General features: G+C 44.2%; 1 protein-coding gene across 4 annotated transcripts in view; it reads right to left on the bottom strand.

Moving 5' to 3' along the window:
* Window positions 1-11356, bottom strand: part of CARMIL1 (capping protein regulator and myosin 1 linker 1) — a 203916-nt gene continuing 192560 nt past the window's right edge. For 3 of the 4 annotated variants that reach the window (XM_083822729.1, XM_083822730.1, XM_083822727.1), the window contains 4 exons: window positions 9298-9528; window positions 6590-6724; window positions 3837-3983; window positions 1-1053 (listed from right to left, as the gene is read on the bottom strand). In XM_083822729.1, coding sequence (XP_083678855.1) covers window positions 917-1053; window positions 3837-3983; window positions 6590-6724; window positions 9298-9528 — 650 coding nt within the window. In that variant the 3' untranslated portion in view covers window positions 1-916. The remainder of the gene's footprint in view (window positions 1054-3836; window positions 3984-6589; window positions 6725-9297; window positions 9529-11356) is intronic. The other variant, XM_083822728.1, reaches the window with a different exon arrangement.

Here is an 11356-nt window from a genome sequence, read left to right as displayed (position 1 = left end):
TTTCAGTTGTAAAATCATTTTATTGTTACAAATATACATATGAATAAAATCCCTTCAACCTGTAATGTAAGTGGATACCTGTGAAACCTGCGCCCCCTCCCCCCAAAGCAGAAATGTTTTTACAGATGTCAAACTGTTCTTCTCGGAGAATTACACATTGAAAGGAAGCGAATATGCAGACAGAACTGAAGAAGGCCTCTAGAAAACACCAATATTAATAAAATTTCAGTTGCCCTCATTCCAACCAACTATGTACATTAATATATGAATGTGGAAGCATAACAAGATTATATATCATTCGAATCCTTCTCTCTTGTGCTTTTTGACAGTACACAAATGTAAGCGCGGGAGCTTTATGTACAGTACAATAACAGGAAGAAAGAAGCTCCTGGTGGGAGAATGTAAAAACCATACCCAAGCATTTAATATATATAATCTATACAAATTATTTTATTAGTGTGCTCTTTTAATATAATTACAATGTGCAATTGCATACCGCAAGGATATATTTATAGGTCAGTCACGTGCAGATTTGACACATTTACATTCAGCAGTACGACACATTACCTGCTGTACAGTGTATTAGTGTACGACAGTGTCCAGTTAATTCGCTTTGCTTTCTAAATGCCCTAATGCAGGGCACTTCTTTGTAGCTGCTTCGGAGAAGTTCAAGTAGAATACACGAAGGAATTGCTGGCTTTAGCAAAGGCATGGGAAGGAAGGCCTGAACTGTACGGGACAGAGATTAAGGGCCGAATCAATGCCAACCGATTGCACAGTAATTCGTGTTTGGAAGATCAGCTTTTCTGCATGGGAGTGTACCTGTGGTGACAGAGCAGCTGGCTAGGAGGGCTGTCGATTGCTGTACCCTGATTGTTATAAAAGCTCTCGCACTACAAAGCGCTTGCACTGATTGCTAAACAAAAATAAAATCTTTATCTGCTTCTTCGCCAGAGTCACTGGACTTGCTTCCCTGATGGCCGTCTTTACTCAAGGACCTCTGCTTCAGCTCCTGGAACTCGTGGGGCTGCTGCCCGGGGCTTCTTTTTGCAGCTGCACAAAACACAGAAATAGGTCTTACTAATGACTGTAGAAGGGAGGGAAGAAAAAAAAGTCACTCATGCATCTAGGACCTGCTCCCACTGAATTAATTTGAACTAGTGGGAGTAACACAGATTTGTTAGTTCTTCAAACCACAAAAAGGTGAGAGAGAGGGAGAGAGAGAAGGAAAAAAGTGGAACAAACTTTACTCTGCCATTGGCTGGCAAGCAGACAAACCTGGAACATGAAAACCAGAACTTCAGTGTGACACAGATTACATTTCTGTTCTACATTACAGGTAGGAAAAGGCCTGGAGACTTCTTTCTCATCACATCACTTCAAAACAAAACAGCACTCTTTTTTCCAGCTGAGCTAGGTTACAGGCGATGGCCACCTGACTGCTCGGGCATCTCAGCTGGGCACTTCTCAGACCAGCAGTGCACATCCCAAGCCTTTCTCCCCTGCCGGACACTGAGCCTGACCTGCATCCTTCCAGCCGAGACCACGGCTCTGCACCTCACCGTCCCTGCTTCCCTTGATCTAAAAGCAAGCAGCACCCATTCTGTTCACCCAGCACAAATCAATAAGGCCAGTGTTTCCCCCCCCCACAAACCTAGAAGCCTTGAAATGAAATGGAAAGAAAGGTTTTCAAACCTTGTTAACATCTCTGATTGGATAGAGTGGTGGTCTAAAATTGCTATGGAAACAAGAGTTTTATTGCGCACATCAGTTGGAGTGAGGTTATGCAAGGGTTGATGGCTTTGGAAATCTCATGCTTCCGATCAAAACAAACCTTTACATGCACAGTGATCCTCAGATGTGTCTTCGCTGCAAGTCATGTTAGCTAGAAGAGTTTTGCTCCACCATTTCAGGTGAGGATGCCTGGCTTTGGTCCATGCTAGACCTTATGGCCATGTGTGCACATCGCTGAACAAGGTGCCACCAGCTGCAGCGGCTACAAAACACCTCCTGTCCCTTCCCCTAGCCCCAGCCCTGCCCACGAGGCCGTGGGTCAGGCCACAGGGCCACCCAGATGTGCCAGAAAGCTCCGTCCCATTTTCATTTGGCACAGACCTCGTCCAGCTCCGCATCTCTGCTGGGACGAGAGCAGAAGGGACGCGTCCAGCACGCATCCTGTGAGACCCACCTCTGCACACATGGCACACTGCTTATCCAAATAAGCCTCCTGACTCCAAAATAGCAGATCCTTTATTTGTGCTGGCCAAAAAGAGGGATGAAACAAGAGCCAGCAGCTACAAAATCACTGCTGTCTTATTCCTGCTTTGCAAGTTGGGAAAGAAGAGAAAAGGATTTTGAGAAAGTTTTTTCTTTTAAAGCTATTTAGTTTAATTTGACAATTTTAAAATACCTAAATTCTGTAAGAATAAAATAAAATAAAATAAAAGGCATTTCCATCTCCTCAAACACCACTGCTCTGCTGTTCAAAGAAATAGGTGCCTGGTGGTTTTGAGTCATTTTTTATAATTATACCTGCTAGTAATTACCTGGCAGTTGTTTGAGCTTCTATTCTCTCTTCAAACAAAACCCACAACACATGCTGCAGCAGCTGTTCTATTTTATGGCCTAATAAAGCAAGATGGGTAGTTTGCCCCCCAAAATGCCTGAAAAATACATTGGGCATTTAAGACCACATACTGCAACCAGGTTTTTGCCAGCAGTGCTGCCTCTTGCTCATGTGTAGTCCCCACAAAGCCACAGAAAGGGGACTTGTGTATAACTGTGGCAGCATCTCAGCTTCTGAAACTTACTTTACCAGTGAGCTGTCTTTGAATCGATTAAAATAATCTGATTATGGTGGTGAGTAGAGATTCCGAATTTCAGGGGGCTAAGTTTGATGCCACAATATGAAAAGAAAATCAGTTTATGCCTTCTGGGCTAAGGGTAGAGAAGGGCAGATGGTGTGTTTGTTTCCTTTTCCTCAAAGGGATGGAACAAATGATAGGAAATTTACAGAAGGGGTACACGTTGCCTTGCAAATAGAAGAACTGACTGTAAACACAATTGCATTAGATATTCAAAACGCCTCATTTAAATGCTGTAGAAAAAAGAGTAATATTGAATCGCTGTTTAAGCAAACTGGTTAAGAGGTAAAGAGGAGTATGTAAACACATACCATTTGGGAACAAGAGTTTTTATATTTCAAAAACACACAATTCAACCAATTATTTTATAGTTTTCTGAATGAGTTCACTGTAAGCCAAAGCTGCTCATCAGGAGTTGCAGCACAGCGCTGGGTTTGGGCTTTTGTGCTTCTTTGTGGTTTTGTCGTGTTTATGCCAACCAAGGACAAGGTGCTATAACAAAACAAGCTGATTTACCCAGTTCTCAAATGGCTGTGTGAGTGACTGTACTGAAGCTGGCACTAGCAATTTGGAGGCTGAAATGTGGTTTGAAATACTTCAGCGAATGCATCTTAAGAAGGAATTACACACAACGAGCAGCAGAGAGCCTCGACCTGGAGAGGACTTACAGAACAGCGTGCCCCCGCCGCTGTAATGAGCGGTAATGGTTTGTAAGGAGCCCTCTTCCACAGAGGGCCTGCAGGTGCTACGTGGTACTGGGCACTGGTGCTGCCATGAAGGTGAAATGCAAACACATCTTCCATTAGCAATTTTTTTTTCAAATCCTTAGGTTTTGAGGTTTTTACCCTTCTCATACTTCAGGGACAGACCAGCACCGTTTCAAGGCTTCTCTGCTATTACCGTATCCTCACGATTGCTAGTGCCAGCTGTCGAGCACCGTCGTGATGAAAAATGAAATAGGAAACTGCTAACCAGGAGCTGGCTGTGCCTTCCTCTGCCCGAGCTCACTGCCCTCCTCTTCTGCACTGGCAGAACACTGCCCCGCAGCGGCTCCCCCTCCGCCAGGCAGCTTTGCGCGGTCACGGTCTGCATCTCTCTTTTGCCCATCTCCTGTTTGCTCTAGCAGGGAAAAGGATTCGTTTATACCCCTAAGCTGTAGGGCCGTGTATGGGAAGTAATGAGTAGTGTAAACAGTTTCACTTATTCATCCCGTTTAATCAATTATTCAAAGAGTAGCAATCAATACGCCGGAGGCTTGCTTAAATTTAGGCCAGATATTTGCATCTGTTGGTAACTGCAGCCCAGTCTTACAGGTACTCTGTGTAAGGAGGAGCACTTGGAGACTGTCCCATGCAGCACAGTTAAAATCATTAACGTAAAGCAATTTTATAATTAAGTGTCATCTAATATGCAGCTTTCTTTTGCAGTAGATGTAATTTCGTTTACTAACTTAGGCGGATTTGTAGTGATTTACCACTTGCAGAAGTAAATTGAGCGTGGCAATCTGAAAGGAAGCAGAACGCAAGGAAAGAGGAATGGCTACAAGAGAAAGGAGCGCAGTAACAAAGAAGGATGACTTGATGAAGAATAACAACCAAAAGAAACAGAATTTAGCCTTTCCCAAACAACATTATGCAAAGCATAGCAGCTCTGTGAGGACCCAGAAACCCAATTTTAGCCATTCCAAGCTATTATTAAAATTCTCACAGTGCAATGCAGCAGCAACTAGGAAACTGAATGTCAGCTTGGCTGAGTCTGCTGCGGAGGCAAGCTCTAAGTGAGCAAGGAGTGAGGAAGGCACAGCATCCAACCCCCTTTGTATAACATTTTGTGAACAGCAAACAGACTTTAAAAATTAAGTGACGGTCCCTCTTCTCACGTGACAATCACAAACAGCAAAAACTTGTCGAATCTCTGCTGTATTAGAGGTTGCTGTAATACAAAAGGCCAACCAGATGTGAAAGCACACCTGCAATAAGTCCCACTACGTTGTTTATCTCCAGCTGTGTAGCAGCAAGTTCTTTCTCTGGTGAAACGCTGGCCAGAAAACAAGGGCTCTAGCACATGTATTTATCAGACAGCAACTGGAAGAGTCTGTTGTGGCAAGAGCCTTTGATTGCAACCACTGTCAATGTGATGGCACCGATACAGTGAGTCTGGTGCCCAAGCTGTGGCTCAGTTCACCTGTCTCAGCACAGGCTCTGATGGGACTAAAGGCAGCAGCAAAACCAGGCTCTGTCCTGCCCTGCAGCCTTTATAACGCCACAGCTGTGGCACATAAATGCCATTTTAGACACCTTGCTGTGTTTTGGGGATCCTGAGCCACAGACTGTGCAGATTTTGGCAAAACAGACTGTTCAAACCCTCAGCCCTTTCCAGGCACAGGAGAGATCTTTGGGTGTGCCATGTCCTGCTAGCTCCACACACCTCAGCAAGACTGTGGTCATTCTGCTGGGCTACCTTTACACCACAAGAGCAGCCCAACAGATGGCTGAAGGGAGAGCCAAAATCTGTAGACAGACACGCCACAGCATGGTCTGACATGTGGTCACTAAACTGGAGCCACCACACCAACAATTTTCCAACAAAAGCATCAACCAGACTGGGAGGTAGATTGTTTCATAAAGGAAATTATGGTTTTAGGGGAGAAAGGGACAAGCTTCTCAAAATATACCTCTGGCTACTCCCATTCTGGGGATGGCTTTGCCCCTCCTCTCACCTAGAGGGTAATGGGCTCTGCAGGCAGCACAACTGCTCCCTCTTCACAACCCAGCATTACATATCTGCCCTGACTCGTCAGCCCCTATCCTATACTCCAAAAAATTGCTGGCAGAGTACTGAAAGGGCACCACTTCGTCTCAAGACTTCTGTCATTTTTCCAGTCTGGATGTGATGGGAATCACGTTGGGATGGAGATGGGGCTCACTGTCTTTCTTGAGAGCAGTCCAGGAAGGAGGAGGTCTCACACCCAGATTTCCAATATTGTTTTTGTGCCAGCTAACACCACGCTGAACAGTATTTCTGTGACTATTTCTCCATATGTTCTGTGCTTTCAGAGGAAACTTTAGCTCTTCTGAGAGTCAACTGTGGATCAAAGAAATGCACCAGCGAAATTAGAAATCCAGAGCAGATACAAAAAGCAGCGAAGAGATGGCAGCGGTCTATTATCGTGCGTAAAAGGCACCAAGCCCTGCCCTGGCACACAAAGACAAGGGTGAGTTGAGCTCGGTCACGTGCATTGATCCCACAGAAAGAAGGAATACACACAAAGCAACAGGCTGGCTGCAAGGAACAGGCATGGCTGCTCCCCTGGAAATCTGCTAATCAACAGAGCTGCATTTCACATTTATGCACGATCAACACCAACCAGCATCTCGAATCAGACCAAACTAAACTAATAAATAATAAACTAATAAATAATATACATAATACAAGAGGTCCTTAATAGTTCAAATACATTATTAGTAGCAAGGGATTCATCTTATTTCACTTGGTTTGATGAAAGGAAGAAAATGTAGAGCACCAGCCCATGGGTGAAGGGGGAGGGAGGATGGGACCAGATGATGGATGGGGGGCAGGGGACCAGGTTCACTCTCCTTCCTCTCTTTTCCTCAAAACGAATAACCCTCTTCCCTTTCAAGACGAAACAAATCAGGGAACAATGACATACTGATTCCTAGTAGGCGAAAGGCATGCTGGACCAACAGTCACACCAGCACTCCTACCTTCTTGAGAAAACGATCTGATTGTGGGGCTGCTCTGACCATCCTTTTCTTTATCAGAAGGAACCTTCTTCAGCACCGGTGGAAGCAGGGCAACTTTGGGGGAACTGGGGCCAGAGGGAGACTCTGGAGCATCCTCTGCGGAGTACCATGAACAAAAAGGTGAGAAGTGTTATTTAGTTGACAGAAAGGGCACTTTTATGACGGGGCTGAAGCTCAACATAACACACAAATCAAGCAACAGCTAGAATCTGTGTCAGAAAAAGAAGGAATTGGGAATTTACATCATGTTAAGAGAACACATGACGCCCTCAGTCCAGCTGCAAGAATTTTAATAGCCAAAGCAAAGATCTCAGTTTCAGCATTTTTAATGTATGTTACTATTGCAGCACAAACAGAAATCTGATGGGACCAACTGAATTTCATGCAAGACGTAAGCATGCAATTTGTAAAGAACAGCTGAAAATTGCTTTGGATGGATTTTTGGAAATATTTGTTCTATTCATGTTTTTATTGTTCTCGAACATAATGAACTGATCAAGTTAGATGTCCTGTTTCACAGTTGTAAGGCATAAAAGTGAATCGGTGGAAGAAATTCTGTAAGTAGTCTACAGAAGCCTATACTTCCAGGAATAAATTGCCAGTATATATAGCATGAGAGCATCTGTAAAGATTTTCTAAACAGAAAAATAAAATAAAAAGCCTGCTAGACTTTCAGGAAATCTGGAATTTAAATTCAAATCTCTAGTTTAAACCATCTGGATATGTTGTTTCTCTAAAAGATTGGATGCATTTATATATGGCATATTGACTACCATCTTTACAGTCCTTACAAGAAGACCTTTTCAATCTTAAAGCAGACAGGGACTTCCCTCCTGTCCAAATGAAGGCTATAATGGGTCACTTAAACTGCTTGTATGTTTTCTTTCCCAAGGAATAAACATTGGCATAAGTATCCCACAGAGCAGGTGGGAAGCTACATTAGTACTGACAGCAGAGAAAAGGAGCTCGCATTACCGAGTAACATATATTGTATACTTGGAACATGAGTTAATTCAGTTACATATCGGAAATTAGTAGGGATCTGTCTCACTGGCAACATAAATCGGCCATCACAAAGGAGTCAATCATTTTAATTTCAGCTGAGGGAAGCAATGACCTTCCAAATGCAACTTGGTCTGAATGGACACACTAATTCTCAGGACCTTCTCCACACATTTGACGTGCCTGTGAGGCCACGTGCTTTGGGAAGCTTGGTATCGACACGTGCATGAGCACCATGCTTGGCAAACACAGTCGTGTCTTTCTGAACTAAAGCTGATATACCATGCTTTAAAAGCTGATATACCATGCTTTACTGAGGAACCACTCTCAGTCTTTGCTAATTTGAAGACATCTGAGCTGTGCTCCTTTGCCCTCAGATTACTTTGCTACCATTAGTTTGGCCACATCACCATAAGCAACAGCAGGAGCAAGAATGTAAATAGGATTATTGCTTGGCTTCTCCATCACATCCCCTGGATGTGCTTAGCCAGCAAGTTGATACAAGCACTGGGACTGAAGTTAGACTGCAGCAGAGATGGTGCCGCTGTTGCTGCCACCTGAAGAGCTGGCCTATTACTAGCAAATACTAATTGTTCTCTCTGTTAAGCCCACAGTATGCTCTCTCTGCAGGAAGCATGAGCTGGCAGAAATAGATAGCTTAGGTCTGTTTGATACAAAACATTTTGAGATAACATGCTGCTTATGTTACAGATTAAGCATCACCAAACAAGCCACGCTTTCCTATTGTATTCACCTTCAGGAGCACCTCGCCCAACACCTCTCACTTCTCCGACCATTTTTTAAATGACCAATAAAATAAATACCCACTAGAGTGCAGAGGCAGACCAAGTAATGCTCAGGTACACACCAAGGGCAAGGAAGAGGCTGTAACATCCAGCTGCCCCCTTACCTCCAGCAGAAATAACATCTTTCTAAGGTCAGTGGTGAGCATGGGAAAAGCCTGGAGGTCTGAGAGCTCTTACAAATGGCTGTGCTCCCATATTTCAGTCAGCAGTAACTGATAAGCTCTATTTGCCGTAGCCACTGGGAGAGTGAGTAACTAGCATGTAATTCCTCTCTACTGCAGTGGTTATGCTTTGGAAAGAAGGGGTTGTGTCATTGGCCTATTAAATAGTGAACAGACAGCATACAGGAAATCTGCTGAAATATTTCATGCTACTGGAAATCTTCAGGTAATGTCTGGGCAGGAGGTTAGGACAGAGCTGAAGTTAACAGCCATTCAGCTGGCAGCCTAGCAGGGCTATAAAAGCACAGCTACAATTATTTCCAATCAAAAGCAATAAGAAAAGAATCACGGGCAAAACAAGGGAAAAGAGAGTGAGAAACAGTAGTTTGTGTTAATTATTATGAATAACAGGCATTTGCTCAAGGGGCTAAAAGCAGCCTGCCAGAAAACCCCTAAGGACTTCAGTATTTAGAGCCAGGTGTTATCACAGGCTAAAACGTTTTAATAAATTTATTTAATTAGGACAGTGGGAGATGGAAAAGGAGGAAACAAGTCAAGAGCAAGTGACGGAAGAACCTCTCCCTCTACTCTCTTTAACTCCTGTCCAGGATGTGGCCCTGGGTGTCTCCTTCAAGGCCCACCCCAACTCCACGCAGAAGTACCCCGCTGGGGCTAACGAACGCCCAGAAGAGCTCCTCACCAGTACGAGAGGCAGAGCGTGGTTTCTGCGGCACCGTGGGTCGTCCTGCCAGGCTGGGCTTTGCGGACTGCAGTGGGGGTTTGGGGCTGGTTGTGTTGGAAGAACCTCTTGCTTTTGCTGCAGCTTCTGCCTTTGGTTCAGCTTTGGCATTTTTTTCAGATGATGCTGAGCCGGAGTCACCTTTATTGGAGGCAAACCGACTCTCTGGAAGGGTCTGCTGGAGTTTAGGCACTAAAATAAACAGAAATGTAAATTAAAGTCTGCAGCATGGAAGGGTCAGTGTACAATGTACTGGTACACAGAGCCTTCATGTAGAAAATACCTTTACTCATTCCCATACGCACTCACACAGCTGTGTAGTGATTGTAAAGTGACCCCTCGTATCTCATTTAAAATCACCGCAAGAAGAGCATCTAGACACACCAATTCTACATGTGCTAAACTTCATAATTCAATTGCCTAGAGGCGATAGCACCTCCAGCCTTTTTAATACATTTAGGTTGATGGCTGGCTGGATTTTACTCTCCCTTCATCTTTGTGGGAGCAGATGGTATGGCCTACTTGCTGCAAAAGCAGCATTGGATCAGCAGAAAAGGCAGCCTTTGGCTGTTTCGCACCTCTACAGACAAAAGGTTGGCTGTCCAAAATCAACAGAGAAATTCTGGCCCAGAAAATTAATCCCGAACCTGTGAACAGCAGGCTACGTTTTGTTATTTGTTGCTTTTAGCAAGCGCTAGAGGAGATTTTGAAACTTAGTAGAAATTAAAGTATTCTTTAGATAATATTTTGATTAATGTAATAACACTGTATAGGGACTATAGTTCCTACACATTAGCAGGCTTATCAACATATTATCCCAAACAAAGACCTAAGTATTTATGCATAAAACTACATTCACTTCCAAGAGATAAATCAGTTTTATTTAGCTACGCCAGTTGGTAGAAAGCCTGCTGGACATTAGGTTGCAAACAAGCAAAATGCCTGCCCCACTTTCCTACTTTGCAGCTTTGAGGACACCGAAAGCTTGCACATCTCAGCTATAACGATAATCTTGAAACTTGTATGCTAGCTTGGGACTTTCAACAACTGTCACATCTTTATTCTCAGGAACAGAATGACGGACTAACTGAAATGCAGACTGGTTGCCTTGGTACCCGGCAAAGCTCACAGACTTCCCTTGGCCTACCTACCTGCTATTCCCATTCAGAAACCCTGCTTGTTACGAGAGTGCTGAGGACAGACATTTTAATGGCAATGGGAGGGGAGTGTTGGATGTATTTTGTTTCAAGCCAATCTCCAATACATTCTGCCAGCCTACATGACTGTTTTTCAGCCCGGCCGGAGCTAAACTCTGGCTAACCAGAGAGTTGTGTGCTTACACATACGTATTTGTGTGAGCGTGTGAGAGGGGGAGTTCATGTCTGCAGGCATGCAATAGACCCTTGAGCTGCCAGCAAAACAGCAGGATGCTTTCTCCACCTGTGTCTACGTGCATACAAAAGAGCAGGTGATACCCAGGCATGAAGAAAGGAATAACAACAACAACAACTTATTCTCCTTTTGAATCACGATCTGTAGTTTTCCTGTAGCAACATCCAGCAATTTTCCATTAACTCTCTTTCTTGTCTTCCTAACCTCAGGCCTGTTAATATTATTGGAACCCAGTAAGTTGAAATAAATTAACCCAAGCCAAAGACAAACTGTAGCCGCAATAGCAAAGAGCAGCGTTGGAGAGCTCTCAAGCAAGAGTGGTAAAGAAAGGACTGCCATTCCAGGGCCCAGGACTACAGCTTGACAAGGGCCCTCAGCCAGTACACAGCAGGCCTAGCTGCAGAGTGCTTCAGTGCTGTAAGTACCAAGTTTATTTATGTTATTTTCTGCATGCAGGCAGTGTCCCTGGGCCTCCACAGCTTTGCAGACAGCCCTGGCTTTGCTCAAGCCACTTAAAGCCTGGGAAGAGCCAGCCTCCATTGCCTGTGGGATGTGTCTTCCGATAACCAAAAGCCAGGACTACTCAAGCTGGTACCTACACTGACTACTATTAACCTTGCAAACTGGT

Source organism: Anser anser (genome assembly GCF_964211835.1).
Source record: "Anser anser genome assembly, chromosome: 2".
Taxonomy (NCBI): Eukaryota; Metazoa; Chordata; class Aves; order Anseriformes; family Anatidae; genus Anser; species Anser anser.
Note: the sequence above shows the minus strand (reverse complement) of the source record. Positions and strands in the feature narration are given on the sequence as shown.